Source organism: Marmota marmota, unplaced genomic scaffold (genome assembly GCF_001458135.2).
Source record: "Marmota marmota marmota unplaced genomic scaffold, marMar, whole genome shotgun sequence".
NCBI classification, from domain to species: domain Eukaryota; kingdom Metazoa; phylum Chordata; class Mammalia; order Rodentia; family Sciuridae; genus Marmota; species Marmota marmota.
The window spans coordinates 20011300-20034068 of NW_025999977.1; the positions used below are offsets into that span (position 1 = coordinate 20011300).

The 22769-nt window shown below is 34.4% G+C and overlaps 1 protein-coding gene across 44 annotated transcripts in view; it reads left to right on the top strand.

Annotated features, from left to right (window-relative positions):
* Nucleotides 1–22769, top strand: part of Nrxn1 (neurexin 1) — a 1091229-nt gene that overhangs the window by 308622 nt on the left and 759838 nt on the right. For 9 of the 44 annotated variants that reach the window (XM_048804359.1, XM_048804357.1, XM_048804361.1 and 6 more), the window contains one exon: nucleotides 334–372. The exons of the other annotated variants lie outside the window; for them this stretch is intronic. In XM_048804359.1, the coding sequence (XP_048660316.1) occupies nucleotides 334–372 (39 nt within the window). The remainder of the gene's footprint in view (nucleotides 1–333; nucleotides 373–22769) is intronic. 44 annotated transcript variants of the gene reach the window in all.

Here is a 22769-nt window from a genome sequence, read left to right on the forward strand (position 1 = left end):
TTGGAATAGTTGTGCAGATTGATGATGTGATATCAATAGTGTAAAAATTTTCCCCAGTGCTTCACCAATATGGAATGAAAAACAAATGGCCCCCCATGGAGTCTTCTCAAAACCAGCAACTTCACTGAATTACACAAGATTAAATTAATTATTTGGTTTTCAAATGAACAGGACCTAAAACACAATCTTTGGAAAGGTCACATTTACTCTAGCTGAAACTGCAATCCAAATGAAGCTCTATTTTGTTTAAATCTAGGCCATTTTAAAATCAGAAGTTACCTTCAAATGTGGTACTTGATCTAAAAAGTCATTTTGTATTTAAATGTTTTCCAGCATCCATGGTGCCCAGCCATTTACCACACCTTTCTTCAGGTAAGGTTCACCCACATCTTGTTTCTTTTAGAATTTGCATGTTTGGAGAATATTTTGCCTTCCATAAATCTCCCTTGATAAATTCATGCCTCTCTAGTGGGTTGACATTCTTTAGGGTTTCCTTAAAAATACTTGTACTTTTGACTAGAAAAGAAAAAGAAATTCATTGAGTATCTTTTAAATGGAAGCCTTATTATAAGGCCTTTTGGGCCACTGTCAATGAGATATTTTGTTTTGTTTTTAAATAATGCAATGTTTAGGTTGTTTTAGACCTGACTTTTGCATTTTGAGACAAGTCTCACTAAGTTGCCCAGGCAGACCTTAAACTTGCAACCCTTCCAGAGAAGCTGGAATTACAGGTATGCACCATGGCACCATGCCTTAGTAACTGACTTTTATTGAATAACCCCCATCTTATAGTCAATACCATGATTTAAAAACTTGCCAAATCTGTATATTTATATGAAAGAAGGAACAAGGCTCTGTTGTAGAGGCTGATACTAAAAATTATTAAGTGGCTGAGAATTATTAGCATCAAAACAGTTCTCATGTCCTTCTTCCCTAAGCACTCCCCTGAATTTAGATGTTACTAACATGATTCAGCATAAAATTTGAGGTCATAGGCTTTTGAGCTACAGTCTGTGTTAAAATTCCCACTCTACTACTTAAATTTAAAAATACCTCAGAAAAATTAGTTAACATTTAAAGCTCACTTTTCCCTCATTTAAAATAGGAATAATATTATCTGTGTTGTAGAGGAGTTGGGAAGATAAAATAATATGCCTAAACAGTACAGTAAAAGTTTTGTAAGTGAAAAGTTTTTAGTGGTCTCAGGTAATTAATTTTTCTTTGAATAATTTTTAAATTCTGGTCTTTTATAAAATTGTTAGAATAATGTGTCTATCCTAAAATGTTTCACTGCTATAGACAGTAGGATCAAAATTTCAAATAGTTGATTTTTTTATCACCCTTAATTTTAGATATGACTGTGATACTATTCATTATACAAAATATTTATCAAACATGCACCATGTCAAAGATTGCCTTTTCACACCTGAAGGTCTAAACATGAGCAGAAAAATAGATATGGCTTCTGTCATTTTGAGAAACTTGTGAGGGATAAATATACTAACTAGGTAATTCCTCAAAGAAGTCTCAAATTGCAGTCATATAAGGTACCTTAGAAAGAGAGAGGAAGATGGAGCTCTAGAGGTCTCTGCTCAGGAGATTTGACCTACTAAAGGCCTCTCAGAGAATCTTTCCAAAAAATAATAGTATTTGCTATGGAATCTGATAAATGAATGGGGTGAATCAGGTGTCCAAACAGTCAAACAAAAAGATGTTCCATGGAGAGAGGAAACAGCATGTTCAAGGTCCTGTGGTAGAATGGGGATGGAAAAGGCAAAGGAAAGACCATTTTAATTGGAATACAGGGCAATGAAGGGAAAGTGGTTTGAGATGAATCAAAGTAGTGTTTTGCTTCAAACCTAAGCTCAAACTTGCAGGCCATAATAAACAAGTTTTGCTTTTATTCTAAAATAACAAAGGAACATTTTTTTGAGTTTTTTGGGAGAACGAATATGACCATATTTGTTTTTCCAGATTAAAAGGGTTTGAAGTGAATGTCTGAGGGCCCATTAGAAAAATATTGCGGTAGTTTCTATTATAATTTCTTGGATGTGGATGGAGGTAGTGAAGATGGAAAGCTGACCATACATCAGAGGTATAGACTACAGAATGAAGCACAGAGAGATCAACAAAAGGAGTTCAGGTATCTTGAGGTCATTTAAGAGAAGATGACAGATAGGCACTTGGATCTGTAGATCTGAACCTGAGAAAAGAGATCTATGCAGTGTGAGGCATTTGTGAGTCATTGGGAGTGGGCACTGATTGAGGAATATGGGCATAACACAGAGAAAAGGAAGCACTGGATTATAACAGAATTGGGATTTTTTTAGATAATGCAAAGAAAAGACAGAGGCAAGAGATTTGCTCAAATGAGGACTGTATATCTTTTGGATATAGAATATTCCAAACTCACTTTTTTGGTCATTTATTGAGATATATTTTGACATTTCCAAAATTTCCAGTGGATTAAGGAATATTCTGGGTATAAGTAAGAAATACTGTAAGATGTTAATCAGATTGAATTTTTTTGTCTTTTCCTAATTCTGTAAAAAAGCAATTTTGTCTGTGTCTCTTCCTCTTCCTCTCTTTTCTTTTGCTTCCCCCGCCCCACTCCCCTGGCATCTGCAAACTTTAAAAAATATTTTTCACTGAACTAGATAAATGAGACACCTTTAAAGTCTCTAGGACTGTAAATTATGTGCCCTTCATTCCTGTTTCCATCTTATTATTCTTACTTTTCTCTTTTTTCTGTATTCTTGATTTGCTTCATCACATTTTAAATGTATTTTTTCTTTCTTATTTGTGCTCATTTTTTGTAAGCCATCATGTCACTTATAATTTGCTTTGTTTCAAAATATTTTTATAAGTCATTTAAAATATACAGTTTTAAATATTAGGTTGATGAGATTTCCTCCTAAATATTTTACAGAGATATCCAGAGAAACAATTATGTTTTGACATCTTTCTTCTTGAGAATTTTTATTTAAGATTAGCAAGAAAGGAAAGACCTATTAATTCTGAAAAGTTTAAAATTCTTCCCACTAAGCTTTTAAAAGTTGATATCAAACTTAGCGAGAACCTGTCTCAAAATAAAAAGGGCTGGGAGGTAATTTAGTGGTTAAGCACTTCTGGCTTCAATCCCCATCCCCTCAAAAAAGAAAAGTTGTTATGAATGGTCTAAGTCTAACATCATTTCACTCCAGTAGTCAAGTGGAGAAAAGTAGAGGACATTTCCTCACACCCGTCATACTAAAGTGGGGTTTTTGAATATATAAGTGTATGTTAGATTAAGAACTGGTCTTAGTGCATAATAAGAGGCTAATCTTTCGGTTAGTTGTCATTTGGACATGCAGAAGTCCTGAATACTTTATTTTCTATTCTCTGGACTTATTTGCTTATACTAAGTTAGTACTAAAACATATTACCTAGCTGGTATGAACTGTATCTGCATTGACATTTTAGCCAACAGAATATAAAGAGGATTTTTTTGTGTGTGTGTTTAGGTTATATGGTTTATTTATTTTTTTCTTGAAGTTTTTAAGTCATAGTTGTGCTTTTAGGAAAAGCATTTCTCTACAGCCCATTTGTTTCATATGGACTGCCAGAGGAATTTAGGACCTCTGTGACGAAGCAGTGGACCTTTGAGCCAGGTACTGCTTCCCTATTTCTTTTCATGATGTTTGATGGTTCATTAGAATTCTATCTCCACACCTAACAAAACAGAAAGCAATCATAAATATTATGTTTATTGTCATAGAAAGAAACAAAAAAGCAATGAAATACTTAGAGCTGTTCAGTTTCTTTTCAGTCATTTTATTTGGAAATGACCTACCCTTGTTTTCTCAGAGTTCTAGGGCAGATGCATTATCCACCCAGGAGTGCTGGGTAAAGAGACAGGTTGCAGCATTTACTTGGGTTAACTTGGTACATGATATATTAACTAGAGACTTTTGAAATTCATGTTTCACTAAAACGTACTGCTTTCTGAACTTAGACATTTACTTGAGAGTAGGATCAAAATTTAAGGTATAAGACAAAATTTCTGAAGCTCATCATGTTTGGCATATGGGACATCATTTTTTGTGTGTGATGGGGTACTCTCTGGTGTATTATAGAATGTTTAATAACATCCCTAGCCTTCACTCACTGAATACCAGTAGCACCTTACTTCTGACAATAATATTATGTTTAAAGTTCCCTGCAGGGCACAACACCCCTAGTATAAAGTCACTGGAGTTAAATAATTTAACTCTTTTTTTAAAACTGTGGATTGAACCCAGCGGCACTTAACCATTGAGCCACTTCCCCGTGTCCCTTTTTCTTTATTTATTTATTTATTTTTTTTAAGACAGGGTCTAGCTAATTTGTTTAGGGCCTTGCCAGATTGCTGAGGCTGGCTTCAAACTTGTGATCCTCCTGTCTCAGCCTCCCAAATTGCTGGGATTACAATCATGCACCACCATGCCTGGCAAGAATAGCTTTTAATGGTTAAGACAAATGAAAAACTACAGAAAATAAGCATGTCAGAATGATATCCACCACACACATTCATGAAAACATAAACATGAAAAAAATAGAGTTCTTAGGTAGCTGTAGCACTTTCAAAATACATAATACCTCTAGGTTGAAACAAGAATGAAAATACCATCTTTGATAGTTAAATACAATTTCCATTCTTAGAAATATCCTTATTATCATTGAGTAAACCTGCTGAAAATTGATTACCTTTAATCAAACCTAATTTCCAATGGCTGATCATTGTCAAAACAATATTATAAAGTATTAATCTTCTCCAAGATTAGCAAATTGGGAAAAGCATGCCAGTACTCAATTCACACTGATGTCTTTATCCAACAATTGCTTCTGGTAGCCTGATAAAAATAATAAATCATGACTGTATTTACTTTTTCATTATTAAGTACAATTTTATTATGTATCTAAAGGAACAAAATATTACAAGGAAACACAAGTGTCTACAGAGATGACTAAATTATTCATTTGTCACTAGTGGGCATTAATCACTTTGTGTTCATTTCCCATCACAAATGAAGCGATCATTAGGAAGGCAGTTTTTTTTTTTTTTTTAATTTCTTTCAGTTTTCATAATATAAAAAAGCTAATTTGAATAAAATTTTGGCTCCATCTATGATTTGAGCTATAAAATTAAGTTCTCAATTTATACTTGTCTTGGGTTGGTTTGTTTCCATCTATGAATTTCTTCAGTTAAATTTGATTTTTTTTATAAATTTACTAATCCATTGCCTGGAATCCTAACAAACTGCTTATTCAATCAACAATAAAACCAGTCTCAGTCTACATAAATGTTTCCCTATTGTGTCATTTAAAGCTCGGAAATGTTAAACATTTATTTATGGTATAATTAACAGAGGCTTTTCCCTCATTAGGTGTTTCATTCAGTGAATGTCAGGACAGTCACATTAATAGTTATATTATATGCTTTGGGTAGCTTGCCATATTTGTAGTTAGAAACAGCATGCTGGTGTCTGGTTTTAAAAGTATTGGCCACACTGGAATTTGAGCTCGTTGATGGAACAATACATAAATCTCTGAATGTGAATCAGAGAACAGAGTCCTCTATGCTGATAGAAAATCTACTAAGGTATAACTTTCTATTATGCTAAGCTCTAATGTCTATGTTTGGATTTAATTTGGGAATATCATGGATCGAAAGAGATGAATCCTGCAGATATCAACATGGGCACGAGGGGGTTACAGTGAAGTGGCAAAAGTAATAAAGATCGACTAAAAAAAAAGTGTTGCACTGACATAGGTCGTCTTTATTTGCCTTATAGAATGCTATTTTGAGAGGTAGGTTTTAAAGAAAATTAGAGTAAAACATTAACTCTAAGAGAAACTGTGATGTAAACAGCTTTCCTTTCATAAGACATATGCAAGTTGGTAAGTACATATTTATTTATAATTTCAAACAAGTTCAGAATTTTAAAAGAAAACGTGATCTAAATATTTGAGTTTCACTCAGTAAGAGATACAAGTAGCATTGTTTTGCTTGATCATTCCTGTTATTCTCTAGATGCTCAGGACTCTGACTCCTGTTAGCAGCCAATGGCTGGCCTGAGTGTTTCTATTCTAATACTAATTAAGATGCTCAATTAGTGGTTCAGAACATTGAGTTCAGAACAGTATATTCTCAGAAATTTATTTTCTCTTCTTTAATTAAGTTGACTATTTTATTTTCATTCTTCCCATTTTTTTCTTTATTCAAGGAAGAAAAACATATTTTATGTCTATATACACGTAAGAATATGGGAAATGAATTGCACTTTAAAATATTCACCTTTCTATTTCATTATAAGTGGGAAAGGTACATGTAGTTGTATGTCCATCCTGAAAAAAAAAATTTGTGTGTGTGTGTGTGTATGTATGCGCCTGTTGGCCACATATACCAATGCAAGATACAGGATTATTTTTAAGATAATAGAAATATTTAAAGGTCACACCTAACTAATATGACCCAGGTGGAGGAAGCCATTTCAAGTGAAATTCAAATTAGCTGTTTCACTGACAGTTACAGCATACAGACCAGATATAAAGTAAAGAAGTTGGCTCATCAGACTAGCTGCGCAAAGGAAGTCAGACCTGCCTAATACAAACCAAGCAACTGGGTAGAAGAATTCTTAATCTACAATAGAAAATAGTCTGGTTTGCAGCATATTTTATTTTTCATAAGGCTCTGTATTGGATATCTATAAATTGATAGCTATGAAAGAAATCTCTAAGTTGGCTATGCATTCATGTGAGCAATTTCTTTAAAATGCAGATTCCTGGGTTCCACTCTCAATGATTCCTACACAATAGATCAGAGACAGGCTCTGAGAATATGCAATTTTCATCAATACTCACGGTAATGCCAATGCCTTTTCCCTTATAGCTCTGAGAACCACCAGCCACTGTTACAGATCATTAGTGCCACTGGTCTTGCCAAAATCTCAGGAAGCTCAACTCCTCCCCTCTTCACTCTGTCCCTTTATCTCCCAGATAGCTTCTGTTCAAACTCTGATTCTAAAATCTCCATTACCGAGGCTATTTACCTGCATTTGGTAGTAATTATATAAGTGCATTGAAAATCTCAAAAACCTGACCTACAAAAAATAATCAGAATACAATTTGTTTTTAACTTGGCAAACTATTCAGTTTTTGTAGTATATTCAAAGTTTGATTGCATTGCTGTTTCTTTAAAATTTACACTCACTGAAATTACCCAAACTATGCAATGCGAATGTGTACATATATGCAAATGAATTCCACTTTTATGTATATCTATAATGCACTAATTTAAAAACAATTACTAGAAGGAGGCTAAATAGAGTAGAAAAAGGGGTGGGGGAGGGAGGAGAGAAGAGAAACAGGAAATACTGGGGATTGAAATGGAGCAAATAATATGCATGTCTGAATATATCAAAATGAACCTCACTATTATATATACTGTGATTCACTAATCAAAAACAAAAACAATAACAAAACTTTGAATCCACAGTTTGCCAGGACTACAGCAAAGCTTGTGAAAAGCCAGTAATCAGGAGACCTAAAAGACATTGTAATAAGTCATTTGTCCGAGTTACAGACAAGAATGAAGCCAGAAGTCTCCAAGTGAATGCCAACCCATAGTAAGAGATAAGGGAAAATTTTGAATTCCAAGAAAAAGAAAAACTAAAGAAATCATCACAATCAACACATTACATCATAATAAATTACATATCATCTAAGAGATGCAGAGGTTCTTCTTTTTGAGGGTCACACTGGTCAATGGGTGGCTAATACGAGAAGGCAGAAAAGAGCTCTGATCCTCTGATTGATTAGACACAGGGAACAAGTTTCTTTCAGGAAAAGACATACAGTCTGAGAAATCTCATTAAAGTTATGCCTAATTCCTTTTTATACTATAATAAATAGTCTCTAGAGACATGGTATTTTATTTGGCTCTAATGACTCTTGGTTCTGTCTGACAATATTGATGTCAATTCACCGTACTAGTCAGAATGACAATAGGAAATTTTTTTTAAATAGTAGAACATAAGAATCTTCCCAGAATGATGCATGAAAACCACTTCTCTCCATTGAGGGGGTGGAAAAAAGAGACTATTTTAAGGGAACACAGGCAAGATCATGTTCTTGTACGGTTATGTTGTTCTTGTATGGTTATGTTGCAAAATGTGAACAAACTTTTCTTCAATGTCATCTTTGAGATTCTGGTCTGTGTTTCTATTAATAATATGTAAATGTTATGGAAATAGAACATGCTGGGTACCTCATCTGTCTCAGAGAGTGGTTGCAAGATGACAAAGGTAAAGAGAAGATCTGCTTTACTCTAGAAGGGCTTTAAAATCTCACTCAGCAGCAGCTGTGAATAATGAACCTGGGCATCTCTGTCATGCACTAAGAAAGCGATGGATGAATCCCAGGGATTGACAGCCACAGAGAAGAACAGAAATTTTAAGCTACACTTTGAAAACCAAACCTGAACAGTCATGCATCTGAAACAGATGGACATGCTGATAAATTGAGTTGTCAGGGAGAATGCAAAGCAAGGTGTGAACTTTGGTGGTGTCAGAAGCAACCCTTCTCTGTGCTCTGGGGATGTTACTCTTTGTGCTGACAGAGGTTGAAGAGTGCTGATGGGTAAAAGGCAGCTGATCATAGAGGACAGGTGTGAAGCACTCATTCATTATTCTCCAGATCATTTGAAATTGCTATATCACTTTCCCTCAGAAGATGATGCTCAGAAGCTCCCTCTGGAGGTAATCCTGCATAGTCTTTCCCTGTGGGGGACTCCAGGCTTGAAGTTAGGCTTCCTGGGTTCAAATCCTGGCTTTCAAGATTGTGATACTTTCCTTATCTTTTTTTACAGTTGTATATCTTGAATTCTGCATTTTAACTTCTTATCTATGAAACAGGAATAATAATTTTACCCAAACTTCAAAGTTGTGTGCATCAAATGAGGCAAGCTTTGTAAAGTGTATAGCATAGTGAAATGAGCACAATGAAATCCCTAAATAAACATTAGCGATTTTGCTTAATTTCTAGAGTAAGGATTCAATTATAGAGATCTTTCAGATCTCAGAGAATTTATAATCAGAGGAGAGAAAGCATATCAATAAAGTGTAATTGTTAGAAAATAGTAGACTAAGAATTTGATTTTAAAAATTATTTGAGGGGAAAACAAGTTAGAAATCATTATTAGATTAGAGGGACCCTAAAACTCTCTCCAGTTAGAAAATATATTATACAATTAGCAATAAAAAAATGTTATTCTATGGGTGTAAGGGAAAATGATTTCATAGTAGCTTATTAGATCCTTCTAAAAACGATGGAAAATAATCACTTCTAGCACAATGCATTAAACAGTTATAAACCATACTACTCAGATTTCTTTGGGTTAGAACAAAGAACAATTTGAGATACTTTTCTAAAACAGATCATCCTGAATTTTAATAAAATACTATATTTTAGTTAATAGGTAAAAGTTGTGTTATGGGCTCAGATATGAAATGGGTCATCAGGATAACCAACCCATCAGGATAAATGGGTTATCCTCCAGAGAAATATTGCAAGTACTCAGTTGATGTTTTGCTCTAAATTTAGTAGGTGGTCCTTGTCTTAACTTTTTAGATACTAGGTTACCACCAGTATTTCCAATAACTAATATATCCAACAGGGACATTTAGTAACAGTGCAAGATACTCAGACAAATCGTGTATTGATATATTGAGGTTTTGTGGTGCCAAAACGTCATTTCAGGAAAATATAAAAGGGGGGAAAAGCCATTTATTTATATAAACATATACAGACCCACAGAGAGACACACACATGTTGTTGATGGTGTTCTGTATCAGTAGGGAAGACCAACTTAATACTTTACATAAAATTTGAAATCAGAAAGCCATTTTTTTGCAGTTCTCAGAAATGCTTATACAGAGGTAACCAGATTATTACCTTATTGCTGGTTGACTTATTAATATAATGGAAATATCAAGAATAGGATCGTGTGTTTTGAAAAGTCATCTGGAGGCAAAATCAGAAGTAGTAAAAGGATATTCTGGACCACATATGTGTAAATGGCAAGGTGAAGAAGTCTGAATATGACAGTCAATCCTGTGTTTATGGCTGTGCAATGCACACTGTCACCACATCTAACAGGACACTGTTGGCATGATGGATGTTGCTAATGCTTATTACAGTAATTTGAAGGGAGATAATGGTGCAGAATCTGATTCTGATACAATGAGTGTGTTATGACAGTTTTCCAACATGAGGAAATAATGGGTCATGGTAAAGGGTAACAACGCCTTATGGATTAACAATAACCCTTGACAGCAGTTCAGAGGTTTGTCAATGGGATGGGGATTGCAGCTCGATTTGATAGTCTTCCTCATTTACCCTGCCCACCTTTTTCTATTTAATGCCTCTGCTATCTCTCCTGATTCATGGAATGCTAGCCTAATTTACTCTGACATGGAAACTATATCTTCTGCTATGTCACCTTGGTCATAGATTTAATTGAAAATATAAATCTTTTTAGTGGATTGAAGTGTTTAGAGAACTTTATAAATGCTTTCATTTTCTCATTATGCTAATTAATACTTATGTGTTTGAAGATCAGTAGGTATTAGAATTTTTATTTATTTAAAGAGTGATTGATTTGGGGGATCATTATGATTGATTTTTGATAGACAGTTCTTGAGAGGGAAAAAATAAGTAAACTTTAATTTTAGCTGCAGGAAGGGTGTGTGTGTGTGTGCATGCATACATGTTATTACATTAGTAAAATTGCAGGAGTTAAGTTCAAAATTTCACACAACATTTATTGAGCACCAACTATGGCCCAAGCATTGGTGTTTCAGCATTGATTCAATGAATCTGTCTTCAAAAAGCATGTATGTTGTGATCAGATTTTTGCTTAAATAAAATATGAATTGTTTCATATGACTTCATGAATAGCAATTTTTCTTTAGAAAAATATTTTAAATGTAATTTAAAAGAATTTTTTCTCTTCAAGCATAATTCTTTTTTATAAAAGATCTTTTTAAAGATATAATTCTTGCTTCATGGGTTTAAAAACCAAACTGAGTTTTGGTGAAATGTAGAGTTTCCAAATGTCAACTCAATTTTTCAAAACCTTTCCAGTTCTTTGAGCTCTAAAAAGCATTTAAATATGCTTAGACTATTATTTATTTAGTCTTCTTCCCTGATACTTTCTCATTGTATTCTAGTTTCCTTTACATTGGGCAAATGATATTTATGACTATGACATAATGATGAATTAAGATTCAGTCCTAATTGTTCATTTTTATTTAAGATCAGTGTGGCCTATTATTGATGGTATTACATTTATGTTGGATAATATATATCAATCCTATATCAATTATGGATCTGAAATGAATACACTTACCAAAAACCACGAATTAATGTGAAAATGTAAGTATTTGCTGACAAAGGAAAGTACCATGATTCCCAGGGTAATTCTAGTTAGTTTCTATCATTACCTGGTAGACGATCTTGAGCATATTATCTTTGCCTTTTTATGTCCCAGTTTTCTCCACTGTAAGATGAGGATAATAATAAGACCTATTTCAAAGTTACTATGAGGATTAACTAAGTTAACTGATGTAGCACAATTAAAATAGTTACATAGTAAAAAAATCAAGAAATGCTGTTAACGTAACCATCATCATTATTATTTTAATTAATCTTCACACAGACTTTGCAATGTGGTTATTATTATTCTCACATTATAGATGGAGAAACTGAGGCTCAGAGAGCTTAGGCCTACCTTATTGAACTCAAGGAAGCATTTAAGGACTAAACAACATAGTGGATGTAAAAATACTTTGGAAAACATGAATAAGGGTAAAAATAAAAGGAGATAAGGAATTCTTGGAGCAAAGAGATCAAAATATAATCATATTAACAGGTATCTGCTAGATGTACAAATAAGAAGTAAAAACAGTAGTAGTTTTGTCATGGGCTGGAATTTATGAGGAATACAATACTCACCAACTAATGAATCAAACTCTGCCCAGGACACCCCAAGGCAAAGCTCTGTTTCCAAAAGTAAAAACTCTTTAATGTGACACTGGTTTATTTAAATCATACACAATTAGAAATAAATTCCATTTTATAGTCAACTCCATGCTCTGTTGTTCTTTAATAAAAATACTGGATTATCCAAGCATGATTAATTCAAGATTTATTTTTATGAATATCATCTTTAATATTAATGAGATTTGCCCATGTCTACATGAGACATGCTATCTCAGATTTCTTTTTCTTGTTCCTACTCTGAAGAAAAGACTAGCTAAAAGATTTATTATTTTATGCAGATAACTTGCATACTAATATATAGTATGCATTTTTATTTTTGCTTATGTTATTTAATAGAACAACCTCAGATTAGCTGTTTTAAGAGGTACATTTTCTATGTGTACCTCCAACTGATTATGTTTTTTAAAAATGCATTGGCCTCTGTGCTGAAAAAATTACCCAGTTAACACCATGATAATAGTAGTGATTTTCAGGAAAGGATTTGTGGATCCCTTTCTCTGTAATTTACTTGCTGTTTCTGACAACCCTTCACAATGGCTGTAATCAGTCTTGTGATTTTTTCCCATGAACTTTGCCCAGAACTGCCTGTCACTGCTTCACTTACATAATTTTAAGTACAGCAATACCCTTCTCAGTTTGTTGTTGATTGCAATTAGTCATAGTTGTTGCTGTTGTTTAATTGTCGAGAACTTTCCACTTACCAACACTATAAACATGAGCCAAAACATGTTCTCCTCTAGGCAGGAAATACAAAATTACAAATATTTATAACTTCGATAAAGGTTGGAGGTCATCTAACCAACATATTTAACAGATGAACAAAAAAAAAATAAGTTTGCAAGAGGTTTAAATGTCAAGGCCAAGGTCAAATAGAGATTACATTAGAAACTAGACCTTCTCATTTTTTTTCTATTGCCCTGTAATTCATATAAAAAGTGGCTCAGTATTAACCATGAAAGAAATCTAAATGTACAAATACAGATGTGGACAATTAATGTGGGTGATTAATGTGGATGATTAACCTGGTAATCAGGCAGGCAGATGCTTGGATTTTCTGTTTGCTACTGTACTCCTACCACCTAAGAAGACGCCTGCCCTATATAAGATGATCAATAAATATTTTGAATAAATGAATGGAAGGGTGGGTAACATCCCATCACATACACATAGGTATTTTCTATTTTCCCTTGCTTACCTGGATTTTAAAATAGTATTCATTGTATTTTATTTGCTTTCTTAGTGTCCAGATATTTTTCTGCTTTGTATGTTATTTATAAACTCACAGCTAGGTTAAAGATGTAATTTTAAGTTACCCAGTTTTTTATCATAAGAAACTAAACAACATCTGATTAATAGTTTTATAATTAAATTGACTATGTTCATTTGTTAATATGCATCGAGTAGTTTAATTTCACCATATTAACAGCTAACATTGAAAAAAATTAGTGTCATTATGAGTCATGGACTAAAATTCTCTCCTTATATATAACTTGCTGATATTAAGGTATGGATGAAGAAATAAAATTTAGAAATATTTGCCAAAATAGTAGAACTACCTTCTAAGTCTCCTCCCTAGCAAAGGCTACATTATATGTGAAAGAATTTCTTAGGAATATGTCATGATCTTATTGTCCTACATCAGCAAATGAAGCACCTTATACTGTATATACCCTGCTCCTGACATCCAGGGACACTTTTTTTTTTGGTCTTGAATTGAATATTGTTAAGACTCAGGAGAAGGCTTGACTTAAAATAAAAATTCTTGGTAGTTTAGAGAGTGTCATGTTAGAGAAGTTTATGATAAAGCACAACTATGAATTTTAGAATAACAAAAGTGAAAAAGATCATCACAATGAATCTTGCATTTGAGTAAACATCTGAAATGATTTGCATACTCCATTCATCTACTACCAAAAAATAACAAATGAGAAAGAAAACAGGAAAAAAAAAACATGAAAGAACTTGTAGTCTTGTCATCTCTTGGCTTCAGTGTTGCATTAACAAGCTGGTGATATATGAGCATGTATACACTATGCTCTTTTTCAGTGTGCACTGGGAAAAACACACACAACGGTTGGTGCACAGCAAATCATTCACAGACCTCTCCAGAAGCAGTCTTCTCTTATGCTGAGCCTGCTGTTGGTACCCTGGCCACGTTGTGTCTGAAGCCCAGAATGCACAAGGGTCTGGCTGCAGCCACCCAGGTTGTAAAGGATCCCAGTGGGTGATCTATGCTTAGCCACTGGACAATGTTCCTCCTTTCCCTAGGCTCTCCAGGTAGCTTTATAAGTAAAATTTTTTTCTCTAGTTCTTCAATTCAGATAAGTTAGCCCAGAGGCATTGAAAGGCTTCTGTGGCGATTTTGGCTTTTCCTCTATATTTGTTGGTTATTAACAATTCTTATTTCTCAAATAATAACATTAATTTAAATTGTCTCTCTTTCCCAGGAGCACAGTCAAGATGCACAAGTAATATAGCCAGTCTTCAAAACACTGAGAAACAGTGTTTGATGGGAAACAGACCTGGATATTTTGGCCATAATTAAATGGAGAACTTGGTAATAATTCTCTAAGCCTTACAAGGCACACATCCTTGATCAGAGCTCTTCAAGCTCTCACTTGCAGTCAGGTGCATCTGCATTTCAGTTCTCCTTTGCATTTCATCCTAGAGACTGTTTTCCCCATGTTCTTTATTTTATTTTTTTCCCCTGGATTCTGTCCAATTATAGATCTTGGGGGCTTCTTGCTCCTTTTTCTCCTTCATACTTTCAGGGATATATACCAGGGCAGAGAAAATCGAAGCTTCACAATTTCTAGGAGATATCTCTTATCCAGGGTGAAGAAGCAACTGGCACTGCTCCCCACTGATTGACAGACACAGCAAAATGTTGCAGTAAGCTGCCATGTGGGAGAGACACTGCAGTTCAGTATCCCCAAGTGTGAGAGGCCTTTAAGGTTATGGGAGAGGAACTGATCCAGGGCAAGATGCCACATCTGGCATTGTACCAAAACACTAAGTAGAAATTCAAGACAAGATTTATCAGTGAAGCATTTCGAGCTCATGAGGTCCTCTGTGGAAATAAATCTTAATCGTGTTAGGAATTTTATTTTTTCCAACTTGGAGAATTTTCAAATTGATTTTCTTTGCTGTGTTAAGCCTTTGCTAACACTACTTGATTTTTAAATAAAATGTATTGAATTTTTTTTCTAATTACAAAAGGAAATCATATTCACTGTAAAAAAAAAAAAAAACAAACTTAGAAAATAGAGGAAAAAGCCGAAGAGATAATGATTCTAACCTTTACATAAGCATTATTAACATTTGCTAAAAGGTTCTCCTTAGAACCATCTATTTGTTAAAAAGGGGAAGCATGTTGCTTATATTTTATAGTCTGCTTGTCTACATATGATACATACCAAAAATATTCTAAAGTCAATAAACATCAATGTGATTTTATAGCTGCCTAGCATCCTATCATATGACTGACTACACCATAGTTAACACGATGAACACCTTATTGCTCACTTGAGTTTTTCTCCAATTTGCCACTATTGTCAATTCTTCCTTCACAATCTCTTAGTACTCTGCTCATACTAAGATACCAGATCTCTGGACAATGGTCAGAATTCATTCTATTCACTGTCTTCTTTTGCTGTGAATTAGCTTTGGGGATTTTATATTTTAAAATTATTTTACCATTAGCATTTAGCCCAGAAACAATGAAATAAATGATATGCACATACTCAAATTATATGTATAAACCTATAGATTAGGCTTGATATAAATGTAGAGCCAAAAAGTTGTGACATAGCATCTTTGCTATAAGAGATTGATAGTGATCTTTGCTACAAATCGAAAGTGCCTTATTATGGAACATTAGATCTGCTTGGAAGATCCCTTCATTATGATCCCCATTCTTTCAAAGAGTGGTGGAGTGACTAGACATGCCATAGGCACAGGATCTAGATAGCTGTCTCTTTTCAGGGTGTTCTTTGTCACCAAGGGGTAGTTCCTGAGACCCTACCTGCAACAATCACGGTTTAACTATGACAAATAAATTCTGGTGTATAATAGATGAGATTTTTAACGTCAGTTGTGCTACTTACTAGCTATACGTAGCTTTGGGTAAGTTACCGAACCTCTGTGTTTTCTCCATCTGTAAAATAAGGCAAGGAGTGGATCTATCTCAAATTTTAATGAGGAGAAATTAACTGGGTTTTATTAAACAAAAATATATGAAAAAGAGTACAATGCTTCAATAAATCAGATGGTAAATATAACTCTTTTAACTTTTATTTTTCCTTTACTTACATCCTTTTGACACTTTGTACTCCTTCCACTTCAAAAAAAAAAAAAATCAGTGACTTGGTCTCCTTAAGATTATACTATTGTGGTCCTCTTCCTTTGGCAGAGGCAAACATATGCATTATATGGAGGAGAAATGAGGTTGCCACTGCTTGCTTATTTTTCCACCTTTAACAAGTATTAATGCAAAAGTAGTTGCTGCATGTCAGAGAAATCTGAATGCTACATATTCATAGTAGTAAAGCACAGACATCTATCTTTGAAACACATGCCTTAGGATCCTCTTCTTAGCTTTGATACTTTCTAGAGCCTGTCATAAATTAGAACTGATTTTATAAAAAAAAAGATAGACACTTGTAAAATGTTGTAGATTATCCTGCCTGCTGAACTAAATGTCTGCACTTGGAGCTCAAGGGAAATTGACTAGCTCCTTTGGCACCCTTCTCTGTGATGGAAATTTGAGGGTATGTTCTCCAGAGGGCCAGTGTGGGAGCTGCCCTTAGAAACCAAAGGTTCACTTCAGCTCAGTCATCTGAAAGCTAAATTGTGGTTACAGTTTCCCTGTCTACTTTTACAGAAGTAGACCTTTGGGTGCTCTGAGGTACAAACATTTAACAGAGAGTCTTCTGACCCCCAGAAACTGGACAAGAGCCTTGTTATCAGGTTCCAGAGTAGAGCTGTCAGTCTTAACCTCTGCAGTAAGATGCAGGCTGTGCACAGCAACTGGAGTGAATGTGAGCCCATTCATGTAATTGACAGGCTCAAATTTCAGTGATGGGGGGGAGAGAGGAAGCAGGAAAAAAAAAAAAAAAGAAGAGCTAGCTAAGTGGTGCCTGGGTTGTTTTTCTCTTGTTCTAGCATTTCTCTGAACCTTAATTATTGTCACATATTCAAAGGCTTGATAAGGGAAATAGAATCTCTCTGATGAAGTGCCTGAGTGATTTGCACATGCTAGAGATTCCAGAGAGAATGGGATGAGTGGTTTATAGATGCAAAAAACACACTGGGACTAAGCATGGGTCTTTTGTCCTCTGGAAAGCTCTAAATTCCATGAAAGAGAACTGCAGGCCTTCTATGTAGGTACAAATGCAGATTTCTGGTTCAGCCATTGCTTATATCCTCCAACCAACATAATGTCTAATAGAGGCAGCTAATGTGGGTGAGGTGCCCCCTTAGGGCTCTGAGCTATTGTATTTACTTACGGATGAATAAAAACAAGCAAAAAGGTCAAATTAACTGGAAGATTTCAGTTCAACCTTTATAAATGTGGCTGATGTGTAGCTTAGACCAGAAGGAGGTGCTACACTGAACAAGGCGTGACAGAACCAGTTTTACATAAATTCTGCTCTATTTAATTTGGGGGAGTTTCTTGAAATAAAGTTCCTTTTAGAGTTTCTCTAAGGCTCAAGAAAGCTTTAGAAAGAAGTGACTAGACAACACAAACTTGTGTAGATTATTTATCACTTGCATTTTATAATCCAAACATCAGAGTGCATGGTCATCAAATTTATAGAAAGGGCATAAGCCAGATATCTGGATATTAGTTGTAGGATGAAAAATTGATACCCTATAGAGATGTATGATTTACTACTTTTATAATTTGTTCTTTGAAATATTTATCTGCATTTATTTATATAGAAGTCTGGAGGCTATACTGGCTGTGGCTTCTCTCCGCCTCTCCCATTCTATTATTCCAAGCTATTTGCTTGGATGGTGGGGAGACCTCAGGAAACCCTCTGAATGAACACTGTCTGGAAACATGGTAAGATTTAAGTAAGCAGAGTTGGCTTAAGGAAGGCTTTCAAGATGGGAGAAGTAAAGCCCTCCGTGCTAATAGCTAAAACTAAGAACCACCCAGATGAAATTGATATTAAGTGAGATATTCATTTTAAAGTAGAAATAATTTATTATTATCCATCTTTTGATTATCTAAGCAGTAGTTTCTCCACATTCAGTCTGTTACAAAGATTCATAGAGTTATGCAAGGAAGTTTAATGAATAGAAAATAATGGTAGTTGAGTTGAAGACAACAATGATAGTCTAACATTGATCATTGATATTGATCAATCATGATTGGTGAGAGACGAAGATTTCATGTCTCCTACTTAACACTGGCAAGTCTCCAAATCTCCAATTCTTTGGATATGTTTCAGTCCAGTCACAATGTGAAAGTTGTAGGATTTTTATATTTTGTTAGGTTACTGTGATATTTCCCATAGTTCCCTTAACTGAATTGTTTATACAATACACGCAGGCATGCAAATGAAAACACACACACACACACACACACACACACACAGTCATGTCTTCACCCACAAGCATAGCCCTTGGTCCTTAAAACTATTGAACTCGAGGCTGGGGTTGTGGCTTAATGGTAGAGCGCTCACCTACGACATGCAGGACACTGGGTTTGATCCTCAGCACCACAAAAAAATAAAATAAAGGTATTGTGTCCAAATACAACTAAAAAATTTAAAAACAACAACAACAACTAAAACATTTTTTTAAAAAAAAAGCTATTGAGCTTGAAATCTTTGATAAAAGACCTTTATTTTTCTCATATTCTTGTTAGTGAGAGCCCTTGGTTGTTTGCCTAACTCTGTTCTCATTGTCAAATCCTGAATTAAATCACTACATAAAATTGAGCATATTGGTTGAAGTTTCTGTCCCTGATTTCCTCATGTGTAGCATAAAAAAATTTTAATTATGAATTATATTTTGTTAGGGGATTAAATAAAACAAAATAACTTTATCCTTTTGGTTGAATGACTTTATCTTTCATTAATCTGCTAACATATCTTCCACCCACCTCCTCCCATGGTGGTGTCTGTGTCAATCTGCACTCAACTTTATTGATGATAATATGGCTAAGGGGCTCTCTTACTTACACACAAACCCAAAATATTTACAGAACAATGTACTGTGCCATCAGGTCTCAGAGAAGTTGTCAGGTCTCAAAAAGTCTCAACTTCTCTGAAGGAAGAAAAACTTTCCACATGGTTCTTTTTGCTCACATACAGAGACAATTCCTTTGCTGAGCACTTACTATATGATAGGCTCAGTAACAATGTTTATGTGTATTTCTATAAAACGTCTCTCATAGAAATTCTAAGAAGAGAAATCTAGTTTTAGTCCTGGATCAAAATTTATGTAACCACTCTGCTACACCGCCCTTCAGAGAATAATGAAAAGAACAACATCAGGGAACTGTTGACGTTATGGAGACCAGGGAACAAAAATACTGCTCTCAGTTCTGATTATCTGAGAAAAATGAACAGGACAGTGTGTATATAACACACACACACATATATACAAACACATACTATGGCAATAGGCTCAATGTCTCTGCCCCTCCCCCAATTCATACATTGAAATTCTTAATTGTATAACCCCCATGAATAGGATTAGTATTCTTATAAAAGAGACCTCAGCAGCTTTCCTGCCTCTTACGCAAAGTAATGACAGTGAAAATATTGCCATCTATGAATAGGAAGTAGACCCACATCAGACAATGAATTTTCTGGTTCTTTGGTCTCAGACTTTCCAGCCTCTGGAACTGTAAGAAAAAAATGACAGAGTTTAAGCTACGTTATCTGTAATTTTTTAATAGCATCCCAAACTCACTAATACAACCATAATTCTAAAGGAACTTCTTTCATTATTTTTAATCAAGATTTAGTATTTTTCAACTGGCAAACTTCTCAGAAGAAACAATTAGAGAAATGGTCTTAATAGACTTCTCCTGAGGAAATATCACTTAAGATGTTCATCTTGTCATTGAGACTGATATTTAAAACTTACACTTTAAGCTAAACTACTGAACGATGAATAGAGTTGCTCCAACTATGGAAGAAATCTGACCTAGAAATCTTTATAAATAATTGTGTTTCAACAGGGACATAAACAACATAAGAGAGTATGTTCAGTGTGGGAAATACCAAATTATTAGACTTTCCCTGAATCCTTGCCAGATAATTAGGACTGGATGTAATATTATTTGTAGAATTTTTAAAGTAGGGGAATAAATACCATTTAATCCAATAATGATACTGAAAACATCTTTAAAATAAAGTATCACATATCTATTGAATGCCAATTTGGAATTAAATTCTTACCATGCTAAAACAAAGAAAATGTAAGAAAATAAAATTAAGGAAATAGCTCCCAAGAAATTAATGGTATAATGTAGGTCCACAATGTGTGTGTGTGTCTGTATAATTAAGCAACAAAATAAAGGTCCCATTAAGTAGCAGACTTTTCTTGTCCAGTATTCTATGTCTGTAGCTAAAAGTTGTACCTGACACAGTAGTGGTTCAGTAAGTTTTTTATAAGAATTAAAAATGAATGAACCAATGGTCAGAAGAAAAACAGTAGTTCCAACAACTAATGAGATATCTTGAAAGAGTATAAGATTATTTGTCAAGTTGGTGATAAATGAAATAGTTGAGGAGTTCAAAAGATGACTGTTGAGAGGATTAAAAGAAATTATGTGAGTCTACCCATCATGATGTCTGACAGCCACAAAATCAATTGGTAGCTCTATCATCTAGAATAGAAGCGAGTATACCATTTTTTTTTCCATTTTACGTGTGTGTGTGTGTGTGTGTGTGTATACAGATTTGATGAATAGGTATCTAGAATGCAATAATTCTCATCATAGTCAATGAGCAGGCATTAGAGCAATGATTACATAAGTAAATTCATTTCCCTTGTTTTTATTCCATTATTTCTTGTTATAAATGTAAACTATGTCTTTCATCATATCTTTATTATTTTGTTTTTCCTTACCACTTACCCATTACCTCAGTCTATTCTTCTTCCTCAGTAATTTTTGTTCTAATTTAGTTAATATTGGTTGGATTTCTTTCAAACACATTGAGGATTGACTTCTTATATGTATCTCCTTGTGAACTGGGATTGGTTTGGTTTGAATCTGTGGTAGCCTTCTGTGTTCTAAAATGGATTGTCCTTTATTAGTCTCTCTTCTGGTAATTCTGTCACGCACAACAGTGAAATGGCATTCTGTGCAAATTACACCCAGAAAATCACTTTGCACTATACTATGTTTTCAAATACTTCCCTGACACATGGACTAAATATTTGCCTGTATTTTAGATTAGTCATCACATTTTCATTTGTTCTATCAGTCATTACACAGGTTGTTTATAGGACACCTCTAGATCTGATGGGGCTAAACAATCCAACTCATGGTCTCTAAACTGAAGGACCTTGCATCTTAATAATAGAGATACAATGTTTACATATTATTTGAAAAGATGATTATGACAAGTGATATGAATGCAGTAAATACCAAATGAGTAGCACCAGCGAGAAGTGCTTTAAGGTTTTAGGCAACAACAGGGTTGGAAAAGAGATCAGTAAATATAGCGCTCATTGATTAAGAAGGACTTCCCAGATGTGGCCGCTTAAGTGGCCCTTCACAAAGGACAGAGAAGAGGAGGGGGAGTGTTTCAAGTAGATATGAAAAGAATGGCATGTGGACCACTCAAAAAGGTAAGGCAAGAAGGCAAAATTCAGGAGACAGCAAGGCCACTTATGGTGAATACAGTAGAGTTTCGGTGTAGGAAGAATGAAAAGACATCTGGGAACTTATGTGGAGGCAAACTTGCAGGAGTTATTTAAATTTCCAAAATTAGATGGCATGTTTATAAACTTGTTATATCCAAATAGCAATCGTGATGATATCAAAGCAATTTCTAGGTGAAAAAATCACTTTTATATCCTATTTCTTATTTGTTGTTTCTTGCCAAGAACTTGTGATAAATATCACAAAACTGAGGGTCAAGAGGTTAAAGCTTACCCAATGTCATCACAATGCTAGAAGGTGTCTGAGTACAGATGGGAATGCAGGTGTGATCCTACATCCTGTGTTCACCACTCTATTCTGATCATCAGTAGATTAACCATGGCCATGGGACCGAAACTGATGTTATTTCATTCAGTGTTAAGAAATAAACTAATTTCTGGCTAGATACTACTATTTGCATGGTTGAAGGTGAGATCATTCCTTGATAGAAGAGATTACATAACATATATCCTGTGCATTGTCTTTAGTAGAATAGTGGTTAATTTATGTGTTCATGATTCTGCTGCTTTTACCAATTAACAGTCCATGTACAGATTTTAACCTAAATTTCTCTAGACATTTTACCAGCTACTTTCTATGTCATTATAACATTGATATTAAATAGCACTTTTACCTTTTTCCAATGGATTTCACATTCTTTTCCGATACTGAGTTATTATAATATGTCTGTGATGTAACAGTCTAGACATTAACCATTCCCATTTAACAGATGTGTGAATACAAGGAGGGTTGCAACAATCTGCTCATTACACTAATCATTGATGGAAGGAAGAGT